Here is a 19,840-nt window from a genome sequence, read left to right as displayed (position 1 = left end):
AGAGGCATGAGGGAGGAGCTGGCCAGAATTGACTGGGAGATGAGCCTAGCAGGAAAGACAGTGGAACAGCAATGGCAGGAGTTTCTGGGAGTAATTTGGGAGACACAGCAAAAATTCATCCCTAGGAAGAAGAAGCATACTAAAGGGAGGACGAGGCAACCATGGCTGACAAGGGAAGTCAGGGACAGTATAAAAGCTAAAGAGAAAGCATACAATGCGGCGAAGAGCAGTGGGAAACCAGGGGATTGGGAAGCCTACAAAGACCAACAGAAGACAACTAAAAAAGAAATAAGGAGGGAGAAGATTAAATATGAGGGTAAACTAGCCAGTAATATAAAAGAAGATTGCAAGAGTTTTTTTAGATATATGAAAGGTAAGAGAGAGGCAAAAGTGGACATTGGGCTGCTGGAAAATGACGCGGGAGAAGTAGTAGTGGGGAACAAAGAAATGGCGGAGGAACTGAATAGGTACTTTGCGTCAGTCTTCACGGTGGAAGACACGAGTAATATCCCCAAAGTTCAAGAAAGTTGGGGGGCAGAGGTGAGTATGGTGGCCATTACCAAGGAGAAGGTGCTAGGAAAACTGAAAGGTCTGAAGGTGGATAAATCACCTGGACCAGATGGATTACACCCCAGAGTTCTGAAGGAGATAGCTGAAGAGATAGTGGAGGCGTTAGTGGTGATCTTTCAGGAATCACTAGAGTCATGGAGGGTCCCAGAGGACTGGAAAATCACTAATGTAACCCCCCTGTTTAAGAAGGGAGTGAGACAAAAGACGGGAAATTACAGGCCGATTAGCCTGACCTCAGTCGTTGGTAAGATTTTAGAGTCCATTATTAAGGATGAGATTTCAGAATACTTGGAAGTGCATGATAAGATCGGGCAAAGTCAGCATGGTTTCATCAAGGGGAGGTCATGCCTGGCAAATCTGTTAGAATTCTTTGAGGAGGTAACGAGTAGGTTAGACATAGGAGAGCCAATGGATATTATCTACTTGGACTTCCAGAAGGCCTTTGACAAGGTGCCGCACAGGAGACTGCTCAGTAAGATAAGAGCCCATGGTGTTAGAGGCAAGGTATTAGCATGGATAGAAGATTGGCTGTCTGGCAGGAGGCAGAGAGTGGGGATAAGGGGCTCCTTCTCAGGATGGTGGCTGGTGGCTAGTGGAGTTCCGCAGGGGTCAGTGTTGGGACCACAACTTTTTACTTTATACATTAATGATCTAGATGAAGGAACTGAGGGCATCCTGGCTAAGTTTGCAGATGATACAAAGATAGGTGGAGGGACAGGTAGTATTGAGGAGGCGGGGAGGCTGCAGAAGGATTTGGACAGGTTAGGAGAATGGGCAAAGAAGTGGCAGATGGAATACAATGTGGGGAAGTGTGAGGTCATGCACTTTGGTAGGAAGAATAGAGGCATGGACTATTTTCTAAATGGGGAGAGAATTCAGAAATCTGGAGTGCAAATGGACTTGGGAGTCCTAGTCCAGGATTCTCTTAAGGTTAACTTGCAGGTTGAGTCGGTAGTTAGGAAGGCAAATGCAATGTTGGCATTTACTTCAAGAGGACTAGAATATAAAAGCAGGGATGTGCTGCTGAGGCTTTATAAGGCTCTGGTCAGACCACATTTAGAATATTGTGAGCAATTTTGGGCCCCGTATCTCAGGAAGGATGTGCTGGCCCTGGAGAGGGTCCAGAGGAGGTTCACAAGAATGATCCCAGGAATGAAAGGCTTAACATATGAGGAACGTTTGAGGACTCTGGGTATATACTCGATGCAGTTTAGAAGGATGAGGGGTGATCTGATTGAAACTTACAGAATACTGAAAGGCCTGGATAGAGCGGATGTGGGGAAGATGTTTCCATTAGTAGGAGAGACTAGGACCCGAGGGCACAGCTTCAGAGTAAAGGGAAGACCTTTTAGAACAGAGATGAGGAGAAACTTCTTTAGCCAGAGAGTAGTGAATCTATGGAATTCTTTGCCACAGGAGGCTGTGGAGGCCAGGTCATTGAGTGTATTTAAGACCGAGGTAGATAGGTTCTTGATTGGTAAGGGGATCAAAGGTTACGGGGAGAAGGCGGGAGAATGGGGTTGAGAAACTTATCAGCCATGATTTAATGGCGGAGCATACTTGATGGGCTGATTGGCCTAATTTCTGCTCCTATGTCTTATGGTCTTATGGTCTTCCGGATTTTTGGAAATTCACACTTCCCGGTCAATTCCCATGGAGTCCGTGCATCAGGACTTCCGAGAGGTCCCGAAGTGCATTTTGGGGGGCACGTCTGGTCTCTGATGATCCGGAGATTGGAAGATCTGGGCCTATTTCCTGCACACATGAACATTAGGGGATGATGCCCACTCTAGATCAATATTTAAGTCAAATTAAGTCAAATTCTTGCTTTTGAGGTGAGTGCTTCATTGGTCTCCATTCTCTGAAAATTATGTCATGGGCACAAAGTGGATGGAGTTCCGGTGGGATAAAACTGCCGTGCATTTATCACCGTGGTCCACCTAATTTAAGTTACAACAATTGGAAGCCTGGTAGAGGCGTCCTACATTTTGCTTGTCTGTTATTTATACAGATGCAATTTGTCTGTTGACATACATAACCATATTATACTAGTAAAGAGTATGAGATTTGAAGTATTTTAGAATGGCAGGTTAACACAGGTTGTGTTGTTGGATATAGACTACCTCACCTGGTTGTGTGCAGCATTAACATAGATCGCTGTTCTTGTGGTGATGGGGATGGAGTGGAGGAGTTTCCCCTCGTCAGGCAGAGTTACTGCTCACAGGGCCCATTTTCCAGCACCTTCTTGAAATTCTACCCTCTGCCAAGTAACAACTGGCCAGTAATAGTTAACCTAAACAAAGCCAAACTAAACTAGTAGTTGTGAATACCCTATATGCAGGTGCCACAAGTATGCAATTAGCATATAATGTGGCGTGTACCTGGGCCATCACCTGGGTAAGTGTGTAAATATGTACAACTTAATTTTAAAACAAACCTTGCTTAAGATGTAGGTTTTCTCTATCCTGAGAGTATATTGTCTCATTTTATATCATCCTGAATGACTACTTTTCTGTCACCTTCAAGCTAATGAATTTTGACAAAAATAACTTGGTGTCCCCATATTAAAAAATAAGTTGGCACAGTTAGACCTATTTTCAACGAAAATGTTAATGCTCTGTCCAGTTAGACCAAAGCGGTGTTTCAAACTTATTTTGTCACATAGCAGTGACATTTTCCAAGTGTATTGCTTCTCTACTAAGCTTCCATTTTAGATACATTGGATGGAGCTGGAAGCGGATGGAGGATTTTCAATTGCCCGTCGTCAATTTTCATCTCAAAATTGGAGGACAAGCAGAAGAAAATCTGGTATAGACTCTGGGCAGCAGTTTATACACTTTTCAGACAGGCCTTTAAATGGGAACCTAACATCCCCATTTTTGCTTATATTTATATGACGCTTGTGAATGTCTGATTATCAAAAGACCGTAGGTCAGTGGGAAATTGCACCCTGTTCACTTTGAACCTGAGTTTAAAACTATTTCGGTCTAACGTGATGAGTTTTCTCTTACTAGTGGTTGTAGGGGTGCTGTGAACATGACTGGACCCACTCTGTTGCTTAAAGCTGTGTATGGTCCATAGTCTTACGATACTCTTTTTGCAAATTGTTTAGTGGAGAAACAATGATAAGTTCCATCTAAAACACAAGTAGTCAACAAAGTTCTCTTGTTTTCTTCTGCTTCAGGCGTACATAGTCAACTTATTTAAGAACCTGATAGACCAGCAGTCATGGAGTGATGGTGGTTCTGTTTCTGAACGGTTGCTGCGCAGTTCACTTCTGGTATTTGCCTGCGTTCGCAAGTACCAGCCCTGTGTTGACAAGGCTGAAGAATATTTCAGGAAATGGATGGATTCCAATGGCACATTGAGGTTGGTACTAAGTAGTAACTAAGAACTACAATAACATTTTCCCAGAGCAATTATTATATTTAACATACTTGTAGGAACAAGGAATTTTAATACAAAATAGCAGTTATACTACACATCCCAATCAAGCCGCATAGTGGTTATATAATTGGACTAATAATCCAGATGCCTGAACCATTAACTTGTGGAACATAAATTCAAATCCCACATTGTTAGATAGATTCTTAATTGACAATGCTGACAAAGGGTATAGGAGTTAGAGAGGAGTGTCGGGTTGAGGCCACAATCAGATCATGATCGTATCAAATGGCATAGCAGGCTTAAGGGGCTGAATGGCCTACTCCTGCTCCTAATTTGTATGTATTGGCACTTTGAGAATTTGTATTCCATTTTAAAAAAACCTGGAAGTAAAAAAGCTAACTCCGGTTAAAGTGACCATGATGCTGTTGAATTGTCATAAAAGCCCAGCCAGTTTACTGATGTCCCTTTCAGGAAGGAAACCTGCTCTGCTTACCCGTCCTAGTCTGTATGTGACTCCAAACAGCAAAGTGGTAGACTCAGCTGCCATCTGAGGTGGACCAGTAAATTACTCAGTTGTATCAAACCGCTAGAAAGTAAAACAAGAATAAAACCCCACTCAGCTATGACATAGGCAACAAATCAAGACACAACAAAGGCACACCTATTGACCCAGATGACTCCGTAACATCCTCCTCACTAATGCCTGGGAACTGATAACAAAGTTGGGAGAGCTATCCCACTGACAAGTCAAACAGCAGCTTGCCATAGTAATATTCACAGGATTGCACTTATCCTTCAATATATTAGACTCCTCTGTCATCATCCCTGGGTATGTGTCCCACTTTTAGAAATAAAAAGTGAAGTAATTCCAACTAACAACTCCCATTAATTTTGCTGCTTGCTCTTTTACCAACTTTGTCACATCCAGGCCTATGCACTCCTAGCCAGCAGCAGATTGCTCACACTCCCAACCTTAAACACAAAGAAGGAAGAGAGGCAAGACTATATATCTCTAAATAAATTAATCATTAAACAGGAAGAATCCATAAGAAGATGGAGGTGTGGTGGTGGTAAAGGATTTGGTCTGTGAAATTGGTGCTGACTTGCATTCCAGCACAATGTCATTTGTGGAACAGTTACCAAATCTGCTGAGATTCACCTTGAATTAATTTAAAGGGAGTTCTTATTGACTGAGGAAAATGATACAAAAAGACGTTTGGATTTGCTGAAGCTGTACTGTCTGGCAGTCTGAAAGAAGCTGCAATGACCCGGAATTAGCTGTGAGCAGCATTTTAAATTCCGCAAACATCGTTCTAACTTTCTTTTAAGGGGCAGGAGGAGGTGTGTAAACTCCTCAGGTTTTCAGTTTCTCATGTAAAGACTCTATGAGTGATGTTGATTTTGCATTTAAAAATAGCTTTCAGCGTACAGCAGCCTGGGAATCTTGAGCAACATTTCTAACAGGGTAAAAATAAAAATACCTGGAAAAACTCAGCAGGTCTGACAGCATCTGCGGAGAGGAACACAGTTAACGTTTCGAGTCCGTATGACTCTTCAACAGAATTAAGTAAAAATAGAAGAGAGGTGAAATATAAGCTGGTTTAAGGGGGGGTGGATAGAGGGCCAATGATAGGTGGAGATAGCCAGAAGATGTCATAGACAAAAGGACAAAGAGGTGTTGAGGGTGGTGATATTATCTAAGGAATGTGCTAATTAAGGGTAGAAAGCAGGACAAGCAAGGTACAGATAGCCCTACTGGGGGTGGGGTGGGGTGAAGGAATTGAAAAAGGCTAAAAGGTAGAGATGAAACCATGGATGGAAATACATTTAAAAATAATGGAAATAGGTAGGAAAAGAAAAATCTATATAAATTATTGGAAAAAAAATGTTTTGCTTTTTTCTAACAGGGTAACTTGTCTTAAATCACCTTAATGTAACAAATTTATTTGATTCCAAAAGCTTCTGTTTTATTTCTCAAAGTCTCCATCTGCACTAATTCGGAACTTGACTTAATGCTGAGCTCCACTTCCACCACCTTCGACTCTCTGTCTACTTTTTTGATCAGGAGGCTTCTCCATTCTGTATGGACCCTTCCATCTGGTTCCCAACTCTCTTTTGATCTTTTATCACAAATTGTTTGCATGATATAGGCTGTTTGAATTTCACCACTTGCTTTAATATAGTTCCTGAACTTGCAGCACTCTGTGTTCTCTCAATCCAATTCTGGCATCATTATCAAAACCACTGACAGCAGGAGCACTGTTGCAATACTACGTCAAGGATTGCCATCCAGTTGTGGCGAAATCTCTCCCAGCCCAAGACCACACTGCAGAATGCCAAACCTCAATTTGCTGATCTATTACTGACATCATCTCCTCTTCAGACCTCTTTCTTCCTTTCCCACATAGCCCATTTTTGCATTCCCCCCAGGATTCATTGCACAAATGGAACTGTCCTGGTCGATCAGCTGACTCCTGTCCCACTGAACTTATTTCCTCCTATCTTTACACCCTCACCCCACCTCCCCACCTTATCCAGTCCCTGCCATCTATAATCATGATATCTGCTGACAATCTCTGCTACATTAATGAATGGAATGAAAATCAGACTGGATTTCTTACTGCTAAAAAAACCTTTCTGTCAGTTGGAATCCATGCGGCTAAGGTGAAAATTTACTATTTAACCCTTTTGTTCCTTCCATTTGAAATTACATGACCTCCCAATTGTTTGCAAAATTTTAAGTTTCTATTTGAATTAGTGTCAAATTTAAGGGTTTTAACCATTCATTCTTCTTTCTCTTTGTATGACAGCTTACCCACTGATGTTACGTTAGCAATCTTTGCAGTCGGAGCCCAGACTACAGAAGGATGGGACTTCCTATTTGAGAAATACAGACACTCGCTCTTTAGTTCTGAGAAGATCAAGATTAGGTTTGCCCTAACAAACAGTAAAGATACAGAGAAACTTCAGTGGTAAATCATGTTAAGCATTTCAAGTTAAAATGATTATTTCCATAAATGGAGGTAGCTCACACTTGTGTTAGTTATGTACAGTAGGCGTCCTCTGAAGTATTATGGTTTAGTGAAAATCATAAATTCTCTGTACAAGTATTGCTATTGCAGACTACTTTATATAGTAACTAATATGATTCTGTACTATCTTCTATACACTGGTGTGCTTCTGTTTGTGGTTTGATTTTTATTATTCCTGTTCCAATAATTTCACTCTCATCCCTATTGCCTCTATAGTTTTGCTTTTCCCAGTACTGTCAGGTGTTTTAGCTGTTATATCTTCCAAACTAATTGATTCATAGCAAAGTTAATAAGCAACATAGCAATTGAATCAAAATTGAGAGATTAAAAGTTAAGGAACATGATACTGTTAGAAAGACAACAATTAAATATGTGGGGAAGAGAAGGCAATTAGAAGTGGAATATATTTTGTCAACATTGCAGCTGATTATGAATGTCATTGCATAAATTAGTAAATTAAATTAACTAAATAAAAAAAAAAAGCTGGTGAATTTGCCAGGAAAACATTCCAATTCTTTAGGACTAGGTTATGTAAGAACATTGGAATCAGTCCCCAGCAAGAATATTCCCCAAGGGTGCAAGATGAATCCTTGAAACATTTCACTTTAACTTATTGTCAAGTAATTTATGACCAGGGCTTAATGATGTCTAAAATTGGATCTCTAAACCATCAAACATCAGAAAGATGAGATTATAGTAAAATTTACACTAATAATGCACCATCAGGAGCTACACAAACTACTGAATGAATTAACCCTTCATTATCAATTAGTAAAGGAGTTGGACAACAAGTCATTGCCTAAGAATTGTTAGCTTTAGAATCATAGTTAGCACTTAAAAAAATTGGGATACAAATAATTATTAGGTTGGCTTGATTGACATATAAGAGGCTACAAAGTGCTAACTGATTATAAATTTACATTTGAGATCAGTGCCTGTGATGGATGTAAATTGGTGAGATTAATTTAGGATTAAACTCCTTAGACTGCTGATGAATTAATAACACTAGATAGACAGTCTATTGTAAAGATTAAAGACTGGGTCGAGCTTCAGCTCTGGATACAATTAGCAATCTGGATGCAAATAGCGCTCAAAAATTGCACTAGTTTTCTGATTTGAATATTATGCCCATGTTTCCATTCAAACTTCTTTGCATATCATTGAATGTAAAATTTTCTACAATCCAACACATCTGGACAGCGTTTTAGTACGTAATTATTTTATTTGCTTGCATTGAAAATATTCTTTTGATATTTTTGAGTTGTAACATAATGCAGTTATATTAGTACAGCTGCAATTGTGTATATCATAAAAAATAAATAGTTCACCGCCTATGAGTAACTTGATTGTAAATAACTGCAAATGTCAAAAAAACTAATGAGAAATACCTAATTAGTTTTATTAATGTACAGTAGTCAGTTTCTTAGTAAATCAAAAACTCTAATATTTAAGATCTTCCAAGAGGTGCCAATTTGTGCCATTGTGCCTAATCACCCCCCAGCTGAATTATAAGAGCCTTCTTGAAGGTCCGCAAATGAACCCAATAAGCGGAAACTCACCATGGTGATCAATCAGAGCTGAGAGCCAGCCAGCTTTGTAGACAGAGCTGGCTTCTAGCTTTTTAGACCCCAGTGCAAGAGTTTTCAGAAACACAATACACACCGAATGGGACTTGTGCTTGAAATTCCTTGGTCTTTTGTGCTGATTTTGATGCCCTGTAATGCCCTGGACAAACCAGCGCAACTTAGTGGAAACTCTCTCCTGACTGGTAATAGTCAACAATGTTTCCAAAGCTTGTAAAATCTTTGTTGGATTGGATGAGCTGGTTGCATCGCTTTCCTTTTGAGATGATGTTGTTGGTCTTCTGCAATGTCAGACTGATGTCTGTAGAGCCACTATTTGTTTATCCTGGATTTCGACCAAGTGACTTAATGATGACCTTCCCTGATCTCCAGGAAACTTGTGCATCTTGTGAAACACTTGTTATAACCTTATGATCTCAACTTCTGTAACTGTTCTGTCTTTATGTCAGATATGCCCGTTTTACGAATGGGTAGATTTTAACATTGTGCAATTGTGTAAAACATATAATAGTGAACTGGCAGCTTTTTGTAATATCTCTCCCAATTTTATTTCCACCGAAGTACATGGAATCTAAAGAGATATAAAAGAGGCTGCTGATTTGCTATTACCCATTTTACACTAACACACAAAGCCTAAATTTACAGCATTTTAATACAAAGACTACTAAAAACATTTACAATTAAACTGAGACTGAATACAGAGAACTTTCGTATCAAACACACTCTCTCACATACTCTTCATTTCCAAAGAAACCTCCATTTTATTGATGAATTTGGGTGATACTTGTTAGAGCATGCAACCCTTTTGGCATCAATCACTTTATACAGCTCTGTTGGTATCTCTGATAATTCCATCCCTTAATTTAATTTCTTCTCTTATAACCAGGTTAATGGACCAAGGTTTGCAAGGAGATATTGTCAAAACACAAGACCTGCCTTCTATTGTTATATTAGTAAGCAAAAATCCAACAGGATATCATCTTGCTTGGGAATTTTTAAAGAAGAACTGGGACAAACTAATAGAAAAGTAAGTATTATACAAATTTCAGCCCTGTCTATGTCACTGATTATATTCCACTTGAGCCTCCTCCCATCCTTCATCATCTAACTCTATCAGCATAGACCTCTTTTCCTTTCTCACTCATGCTTATCGAGCTTCCCCTTAAATGCATCTATACTGTTCACCTCAACTCCCTGTGGTAGCAAATTCCAACAATAATAATACAATAGTAGAGAATGTGAGGCAGTTATCAAGTTAATTTGATGTTTTTTTTAAACCAATTGTCCTTTTTTTGATCAATATTCAAAATAATATTTATTCAAAATATTGCTGCAAAGAGAGACTTGTTACCGAAGCTCTTCATCTTGCATTCATCACCCTTTTCTCCTGTTGTGATAAATTGTTGTGATCATTTGAAATCAGGCATTTTTGCGTTGTCCTGATGAATGCAAGATGAAAAGCTTCGGCAACATGTCTCTCTTCAGCAATGTTAAAATATTCAGTGTTAGCAAGTTAAATGTTTTATGTGTTTAACACTGACATGTAAAAACAAAATGGCCAGAACTTTTGAGTTGGGGAGCAGGGGTGGGGCCTGTTCGCCAACGCGTAAAATGGCGCACAGTGACGTCGGACGCGCATCATTCAGATTTTCAGCTCGGCGGGCGCGCACCCGTGTCAGCTGTGCACCCGACGAATTGTCAAAGGCCTATTAAGGCCATTTAAATATCAATTAAAACACTTAATGGAGCTGAGCTAATGGAGCTTAATGGTGAAGAGCCCAGGCGGCCTTCACATTTATCATGAAACCTCATTTACGGGCGGGATGAGGTGTCATGAAGGTATTTAAAGTTTTATGAAAATTTCTAATAACATTCATAGACATCTCCCAGCTCATGTGACACTTTCACATGAGGAGACATGTTTTAACTATTTTTTTCTTTATTGAAATTTTCAGAACTCCAACTAATCTCCCTGAGGCAGCTCTGTGCCTCAGGGAGATTGCAGTGCTCTTTTGTGAAAGAGCACACTCACCGACTCAGGCAACCCCCTCCGCCCGCACAGGGAGTGCACAGCGCTTCCAGTCACGCGTCACCCAGCTGATCACAGATGGCGATCGGCTGTGCGGCCATTCCCGCCCAACCCCCCCCGACGTGGAGAAAATGCTCTCCAATGTTAAAGTAGCTTATTTTATTCTCCTACAGGCTAAAATTTTATTCAGTTTGATGGGAAATGCAGGTTTGGGGAGCACCTTTTTGTTCAAAGCGTTCCACCTCAAAGAAAATTATACTGTCACTAGCCAGTTTTAATTGGATAAGAATTATGTTTGTTTGAGCATCACCATAGTGACTGGAGTAGCATTTTTCCTCTTTGTAGAACCATTAGAGTTGAGTCAGTTATAGGAGTATATGAGTCGCCCTCTTCTGAACAGCTGGAAATGGAAATACCAAAATGACCTTTGACCTGCTCCAGACCTGCCTGACCATAAGAATCGAGGCAGGCAATGCCAAAGGCGAATAATTTTTGATGGAAGTATCATTTTCTTCTATTAAATAAGAGAAATGTTCTGAAAAAAAGCAATGTAGTACTTCTAAACTTTCCTTCCTTTGCAAATGAATGATGCCATTCGTTTCTAGGCCACTAGATGGCATCCCTGTGACAGTGGAAGCTTCCATGCTGGAGAGGGCAGGGAGAGAACTGGTAGGACATGTCCCACCTGACAGAGAGACATCTCCTTCCTTTGCCAGCAGTCTCCCCTCCCCTTCTGTTACAGTTCAGGCTTTTACAAATGCCTTATCTTGTGTGAATTTCTGGAGGCAAAACAAGATCTCCTACAAACTATTTTTATTCTGATTAGTGTAGTTCAGGTCTAACCAGTAACTCCATGGTAACAACCTAAAAAGAAAAACCAGTACAACTTGGGAATGAAGGATGCCAGTAAAATTTGCATACCTTAAAATGGAACTCCAGTGTTACTGTGCCAGTATTACTGATTTTTACTGGGATTTGGAAATTTTGAACCAGTTTTTTCTTGTGCCCTGTCCCCTCCAATCCAGACAACAGAAAATATCACATCTACACAGGTGAATGTAGAAAAGGAATAAGCCTTGTATATAGTTGGGGATCCTGGAGTGAATTTGCTGTGTACCACCTCGATGGGCGCTAGTGCCACAGGTCTTCGCCTTTAGCTGCTCCAGGCCTAGGTGAAGACAGATTTCCCATCCTTTCACCTCCAGAGCACCAAGCATGAATGCCACCTGCCTCTGATCTCCAGGGCTTACCAGCTGTTCACAGTTTAAAATGCTTGCCGTGCCTGTTTGTTCAGTAAAAGGTTGTCCACAGATATATTGTAAGCACTGTCAGTGCTTTAAAAAAAATAAGCAGTCAGTTCCCATGGATAAAGAGCAACCAATAGCTTCAGAGTTGATCGGCCAAAAGGCCATGAAGTGGGAAGGTTATAAAAAGGGGGGAGAAGGAAATGGAATGAGCAAAGAAGTGGGAAATAATGAGAGGGGCGAGGGGCTTCTGTGAAGATAGAGGGGGAAAAGTAGGAAATGAGGGGAAAAGAGCAAAGGAAAGAAAGAGGAAGACAGCAAGGGTAGGTGAGGGGCAATGTTTGGGCCTAAAATAGGATAATGGTGAGAAGGGAAATGAGGAAATGGGTCTGGAAGAAAGAAAGGTAGGGGGCAAAGGGGAAGGATATAGGATGAGAAGAGAAAAGAAGGAAGTGAAAGAGAATGATTAAAATGGAGACATGAACTTATGGGGCAGAATTTTGCCGTCGGCGAGCAGGGGGCAGGGCCCGCTCGCTGACGTGTAAAATGACGCAGGATGATGTTGGGGGGAACCCCCGACGTCATTCCGCCCCATTTACATTTTCAGGAAGGCGGGGGCACAGCGCGATCAGCTGAGGGCCCGCCGACCTGTCAATGGCCATTTGAGGCCATTGACAGGATCATTAAAACAATTAAAGGACCTACCCGTCCAACCTTAAGGTTGGCGGGCAGGCCAGGAGCCCCGGTGGCAATAGAAAAAACATGAAACCTCATCCACCGGCGGGATGAGGTTTCATGCAGGTTTTAAACAGTTTAATAAAGTCTTACTGTAATTTATGAACATGTTGCATCTCATGTGACATTGTCACACGAGGGGGGACATGTTAAGGATTTTTTTTTCTATTTTTAATCTTTTTAAAAGTGTAAGCGATCTCCCTGAGGCAGCACTTAGCCTCAGGGAGATGTGTACTCTTTTATGCGCGTGCGTGAAAGAGCGCACTTTCGCATTTGGGGAATCCCCCCCGCCCGCACAGGAAGCACATAGCGCTTCCCACCGGACGTCACGCTGGGCGGGCCTTAATTGGCCCGCCCACGTAAAATGGCGGCGGGGCCTGCTTCACCGGCAGGGATCAGCTCCCCGCCCACCGGAGATTGGGTCTGCCCATGGTGTGAGGAAGCAATGGGAACAAGGAATGAGAGAGATATGCAGCAACTGGCATGAAAGGCAGCACAGATAAGCAAGGGAGACAATACATTTCTCTTGGGGATGATTAATGCTTCTTGGGGAATATTGATGTCATTCATTTTGTAGTCATCAGGAATGAGGGAGAGGCAAATAGAATGAGACAGTTTGAGACATTGAGGTTGCTGGTGGGAAAAGGAGCAAGGGAGAGATACAAGTTCAGTCTTGGGATAGGGAGAGATAGAAAAATTCAGGTCTATTAGGCTAGGCAGAATTCTTTTGACACGTGGAGAGCCAGCAGCTCAGGCACATGGGGGCCTATGATAGACAAAGGGCATGAAGTTGGTGGAGTGGCTGCACCATGTATCCAAAGCCAATTTCAAGAGGTCTGAACCATTTTGAAAATCAAGTTTCATTTGAACGTAATGACTGAGCAGCTAGCATCGAATGGACTCTTCCCTTCAGCTCGCTAGTCTGAGAGAGTAAGGCAGGTGACTGACAATCTGGAGAGGGATTGAGTATGAACTGGCAGCAGGTCATTTTGTGCAATGACCACCAGGGGTCCCTTCAAAGATAAATGCCTGACAAACTCTGCCTTCGAAATTGCTAGCATCATATATATCCAGCCCCCCACCCTAAATAGGTGTGTTATGCGTCCATTTACAGGCCTGTCTGAAATCTGTGTTATGTGCATCTTGGGTGTCCAAAAGGCAGCTGAGATCTCCTCCTTCTGACTTTCTTCTATCGCTCAATCAATTTTCAAATGAGAAATGGGCAGGCAGCAATTGAAAATTGTCCCCATGGATTCATCTAAATTAATTACAAAGAAGGAAGCCATTCAGCTTATTATGTCTGTGCCTGTTCTTTGCTGGAGTAAACTAGAACAATGCCACTGACTAGTCTCTCCCTCTCTCCTCCGTTTCAAATGTTTATCCACTTCTATCTTGAAAAATTCAATGCTTTATACCTCAACTACTCCATGTGGCAAAGCATTCCATGCTCCAATAACCTTTGACATAAATTCCTCCTAACTTGTCCCTCTGCCCCCTCGGTGATGATTCTAAATTCTTGACCTCTTATCACTGACATCCCAACCAGAGAAAATTCTTAGTTTTTACAAGTTTTTTGAACCCTAAATGTTATGGAAACAGATTAGCAAAAAAGTCCAGTCATGAGACTACTCTAAGGAGATAGTCAGAAAAAGTTTATTCGGTTTTCAGATAAACAATAGCAATAAAGTCAGCAGTGATTTACAGTCTAATGCTCGCTATGTACTTCCCAGATTATGATTGGACAAGGAATGCACAATGACTTCTTGCAGCTTTAGGTCTTCGGGCTTTTCTTCTCCGTTTCACACTCTTCCCATCTCCCTTATCTCTTGTTTGTCCTTGTCTTAGTTTCTAAATTTCTCCACCGCATATAGCTGATTTATCCAGTTAACACTTCCTTCTCCCCAATCATTTTCAGCCTTGTGGTGATCATGCTTTTCCTGACCACAGGGAATAGTTTATGTGGCTGTTGCTAACCTTGCATTTTTATGTAATGCCCTTTGCATTTATGCTGTATCTCAAGGCTTTTACATTCCGTGCTTTCTTATCTCATAGAGAGAGTCATCTATATTCCATTCTTACACAAGAGTTTCTAACAGATTGTCTTCAAGGTCTCAGCTTTTTGCTACAGTAAGCTGTAAAACTTGACATAAATTCCCTGATCCCTCTACCTTGGCATCTTCTCTATTCTGTACCTTACTTCTAAGTTTTTCCACTTTATTATACTATCAAGACAAGTTCCTAATAAAATTAGATGTTAGTTTCTATTAATAAAGATAGATTTTTACAATTAGTATTCTAGTTAGTAACCTAATGATTTTACAAAATAATCTTCTTCTTTTCACCTAATCAAGACCCTTTATGAGTTCAAAAACTTCTTTCAAACCTTCTCTTGGCCTTTTCTACTCCAGTAGAATTTAAATTTAATTCATAATTGAGGCCTGAAAACAGATCCCTGTGGAACACAACTAATCACATCCTGCCAATCAGGGAACCTGCCCATTATCCCTACCCCCTTGTCTCTTGTGTTCAAGCCTAAATAGATTAATAATCTGTCTTCAATTCCTTGTGCTTCAACTTTAGCTAAGAGTGGCAAAGAGAGATGTAGAGGGACAGTCATAGTAATAGATGTAAAATAGTAAAGAGAGAAAACACACATGCATGGTTAGAGAGAAGAAAACCAAATAAGTACGTAGGAATATATATGTGTAAGGAGGTGGAGAAGAGATTTGTAGCAGATTAAGAACAGGAATTGGCGTTGGTTATTCACAATTGTTTGAATAGAGCCGCTCATGATGCTGTCACTTTTTAAAAAGGTGAAAATGAAACTATTTTGCTCCAGAGCTTCAAGATCTTGTTTCAACAAATTAAGTATGCCTAGTGCAGATTTGGCTCCACCATTTTGTTAGCCATGGCAGTTCCTTATTTTGTTAATCCCATTCCCCTCCTCCCCTTTCCTCGTATGCGTTACATGGGAGCACCAGTTCTGGCTGGAAGAGAAAATCAGTTTTAAAAATTCTGGAGAAATAATGGGTCCACCAGCATGTGGAAATAGAGAAGATGGTAATCTTTTGTTTCAAATGGCAGGAGCACATAGAAGGCAGCAGGGGTGGATCTAAAACTAACTGATGCTGGCTAAAATCCATGGCCCAACCTCCTGATTGGAAGAGAATATGGCATGGCACAGGTTCTATGGGGGTAAAAACAGCGTAAACGCAATTGCAGAAACAGACTGTCTACTCAAGAACATTATTCTTTTGAATAAAATAACACAGGATTGTTAGATTGATGTACTGTTGTGGTCCTTGAAACATTGCGGACCCTTCTGGTTTTTGTAAGTTATAATCAATTTGATCATGAAATGCTGCCATTATTTATTTAATTTAATCCTTAGGTTTGAACTTGGATCACCTTCAATTGCATATACTGTCTCTGGTATTACATCTCATTATTCAACAAGACTTAAACTTGAAGAGGTAGGTAACGTGAGAAAGTCAAAAATACTAGCTATGTTACTTCTTTTTATAAATGATATATCTTCATATAGCAAAAAGCGGCTCTGTATTAAAAAAGAGAAGCGTTCATGTTGGTTACTTTTTTTCTGATCCTGTCTCACACTGCTTTCATATATGAAGGAAAGTTAATGTAACTTTCCGGCAATACAGAGTCCATACTGTGATTCTGTCAAAGTCAGTAGCCTTTCTTCTCACTTTGCACTTGCCTCATTCCCTGAAACTCTGTCTCCTGTTGCTGCAGGTCTCCTTATGGAAGATATCAGATCTTCAGCACATTACTTGAGGATCATTTTTCATTTGAAAGAATTTCTCTCTCTCTCTGTCTCTCCCTCACTCATATATACTCTCCTTCTTAGGTTAATGCAATAAGAATGACCACTTGGACAAGGTTTGGGAGAGGTTCTGACAAATGTGGAAGCACAAGATAACACTTGTCCCTCAGGATTGAGGATGACTTGAATCCACTCCAGTTAGATCTAAAATGGCTAATAAGTCCAATGTATGATTTGCAGACTCTGTCAGATGTTGGGCATGCAGTGCTTGAAGGATTGGGTAGATGGAAGTTTTGTGCACTCTCTCTGTGCCTCAACTTTGCCTCTGTATGTTCCCACTGAAGTTGCTCAGTGTGATCGATGCCCTCCTGAACAAAACTTCTCCATTTTGGTCGGTCACAAGCCAGGGAGTTCCATGAGACAATGGGTATGTTTGACCTCTTCAGGGATGCTTTGAAGACATCCCTAAAATATTTCCGCTGTCCTCCTGGGAGTTTCCTGCCGCAACCGATTTCCAAGTAGAGCAGTTGCTTCAGGAGTCTGGTATCAGGCATCTGAACAACATGTCCCACACAGCGGGGCAGATTTTCAGTGATTAGTGCCTTGTTGCTGGCTCGGAAGGGGGTGCTTTCTGTTGTTGGACCATCTTTCTTGCCACTGGATTTGTAGGCTCTTGCCAAGGCACCACTGGTGGTATTTCTCCAGTGCTTTGAAGTGCCTGCTGTTAATTGACCAATTCTCCAAAGCATATAGGAATGTAGGGATCATTGCTGCCTAATTAACCATGACCTTCATGTCAGGTTTGAGATCCTTGTTCTGAAATACTATTTTCCTCAGTCGGCCAAAGGCTGAGCTGGCACATTGGAGGCAATGATTAATTTCGTCATCTGTGTCTGCCTTTGTTGAGAGGAGGCTTCCAAGACATGGAAAATGGCTTATGTTTTCCAGGATCTTAATCTGCTGGGGGAGCTGGTTGGATGAGGATCTTAGTTTTTCTGAGTATTTAGTGAAAGGTCAATTTTCTCAAATGCTTCAGAGAAAGAGTCGACAATGACCTGGAATTGTTTCTGAAGGAGTGCTCACAGAAGTGTCATCTACATACTGAAGCTTTGTGACTGAGGTTAGACTGGTTCTGGTTTTGGATTGGCGGTGTCATAGGTTAACCAGTTTCCAATCTGTTCTGTAGATTATCTCCATGCCTTGTAGGTAATTTGCTGGAGGTGAGGTGTAGTGGCACAACCTTGGCTGACCCCAGTCTTCACTGAGATGGGGTTTGTGATGGTTCTGTTGGTGAGGATCAAAGCTTGCATGTTATTGTGGAGCAGGTGGAGAATGGTGACAGATATCTGAGGACAACCAAATTTGAAGAGGATACTCCATAAGCCTTTACAGTTGACAGAGTCAAAGGATTTTGTGAAGTTGAAAAAGACTATGCACAGCAGTTGTTGATGTCCCTCGCATTTTTCTTGAATTTGCCCTGTATACAAACAGGCATGCGTGCGCACACACACAAACACACATACCTGTGTGTGCACATGCATGTGTGCGTCCACCCACTCTGCTATTTGGCAGGTTTGCTCCTCCCTTAGCCGAGGAGTTTCAAGGCCAAATGTGGCAGTCCTGCTGCCTTTGCTGTGATCAGCTAACCTAAGCATTGACCAGAAAGTAAATTTATAATCGTTTGTCTTGAGGCTTTGTGCCACCACTAGAGTTGGTGAGTTTCCTATTTAAAGGTAGTGTGATGATGCTTAGGTGTTTTTCTGTCTTACTCCCCTTCCTCTTTTCCTGCAGCTCTCTTGCAGCAGAACAGTTTTTAGTTGATGATAAAACTATGCAACTATTGGAACAGATCACTAGATGCACTGTTGCAGAAATGTAGAGTATATATTCTTGTGTACCTTATTTTCTTGTGGTTTTCTTGCTTTGTGGTTTGCAGAGCACACCTGGTTATCATTGCTTACCAGCTTTCCTGTAGTTTCATTAGAAGAGAAAAATCTCAATTAATCTGTTTTTTAGGTCCGAAGATTTTTTGAATCCTTGAAGGATAATGGTTCACAGCTCCGGTGTGTTCAACAAGCAGTTGAAACAATTGAAGAGAACATCCAGTGGATGGAAAAGAATTTTGACAAGATCAGTACATGGTTGGAGAATTTAAAATCCGTTGAATAATTCAATGACTATCATCCCACATCCTTACTGTACTCCTCAACTCCCTTGAAAAAGACACTGTTCTTTCCTATAGGGTTTTCTAAAACTCTGCAAACACGCTATTTTAAAGTTATATCATCATTCAGGTAAATGGTGTTTACCGGGTTTGAAATTCATGTGCAGTGATACAATTGGTGATGCGGGAACATCATCATTACTCATCAAATCCGGACTAAAAGAAAAATTATTTAAAAGAACGACGCCAAGCCCATGGTGAACTGTAGCAGGTATTGCATCTGTTACAAAGTGAACGTTCGAGCAGACAGCACAAGGTTGGGATGATAAATTTTAAAGTGTGCTTTTGTTTTTGTCACGGTCACTGAAAAAACATGGCCCACAAAAATTCCCACAGTAAAACACGTCAGGATTTTTGAAGAGGATTTTCCTAGATTCTGGAATAAATCGTGATTTAAATTTCACAATGCAACTTTCAGAGCAAACTGCATTCTTAAGAACAAATTCATTTGCTTTGAAATGACTCCCCAAATAAAATAAAAATTTTAACAGCCATTACACTTAAAGAGCATGGCCTGTTTAAAATCCCCCCTTATCTCTTCCACTAGCAACTTCTCTAACAAAACACTTACAAGGTACAAGCTACAGTAGGTATGAGGTAAATGTCATTGGTGATTCTTATCACCTTCGTTAAGAATTTTTGAAGGATAATGGTTCACATTTGCGGTGTGCACATAATTCGATATATTTAATGTTGGTTTGAAACCTTTTTTGCACCTGTTACTGGTAGTATTATAGGATATTTTTTGCCTGTGTTAGTATGAGTACTTGCCATTAACCAGTCCCTTCCCATAGAAAGGTGGTAGATAAGAAGACCAAGTGCAGTGGACTAGATTTTAGTGTAGGTTCACATAAGCCTAGACTGATTTGAATAAAAGTCTCTCCCATTGCAAGAGTCTTGCTTGAAGTGAGTGTCAATCCAGTCCCTACCACACCACAAGACTGGTATTAAGTGGAATGGCCGTCTCGTTCAGAGAACGAAAATGGAAAAACCTCCTATTAGGGTGCTTCTCTGAGGTTGAAGTTGAATCATATTGTTAGGGCAGAGAGTTTTACTGTTTGAAATCTGACCTTGAATATTTGTTATTGATGTTGGGTGTTTGTAGCGGTATATGCCTGATTCCAATATTAATATCTCACCTCCATGGGGGCCAAAATAAAAGATAGGTGGAAGTGTAAAGACAATATGACACTTTTTGTAGCTGCCCAGAATCACACCAGAGTAGCTATGGTTAAATTGCCCCTTAGTGTGT

The 19,840-nt window shown here is 40.9% G+C and overlaps 1 protein-coding gene across 3 annotated transcripts in view; it reads left to right on the top strand.

The window, feature by feature from the left end:
* The window catches only part of LOC144694889 (endoplasmic reticulum aminopeptidase 1-like), a 92,768-nt gene extending 74,012 nt beyond the window's left edge, over positions 1 to 18,756 (top strand). For 2 of the 3 annotated variants that reach the window (XM_078565624.1, XM_078565640.1), the window contains 5 exons: positions 3,755 to 3,939; positions 6,768 to 6,929; positions 9,459 to 9,599; positions 15,972 to 16,053; positions 18,381 to 18,756. In XM_078565624.1, the coding sequence (XP_078421750.1) occupies positions 3,755 to 3,939; positions 6,768 to 6,929; positions 9,459 to 9,599; positions 15,972 to 16,053; positions 18,381 to 18,533 (723 nt within the window). In that variant the 3' untranslated portion in view covers positions 18,534 to 18,756. Of the gene's footprint in view, positions 1 to 3,754; positions 3,940 to 6,767; positions 6,930 to 9,458; positions 9,600 to 15,971; positions 16,054 to 18,155; positions 18,307 to 18,380 lie in introns of those variants that run through there. The other variant, XM_078565631.1, reaches the window with a different exon arrangement.
* The last annotated feature ends 1,084 nt before the right edge of the window (positions 18,757 to 19,840 follow it).

The sequence above is a fragment of the Cetorhinus maximus genome, chromosome 2 (genome assembly GCF_964194155.1).
Source record: "Cetorhinus maximus chromosome 2, sCetMax3.hap1.1, whole genome shotgun sequence".
Taxonomy (NCBI): domain Eukaryota; kingdom Metazoa; phylum Chordata; class Chondrichthyes; order Lamniformes; family Cetorhinidae; genus Cetorhinus; species Cetorhinus maximus.
Note: the sequence above shows the minus strand (reverse complement) of the source record. Positions and strands in the feature narration are given on the sequence as shown.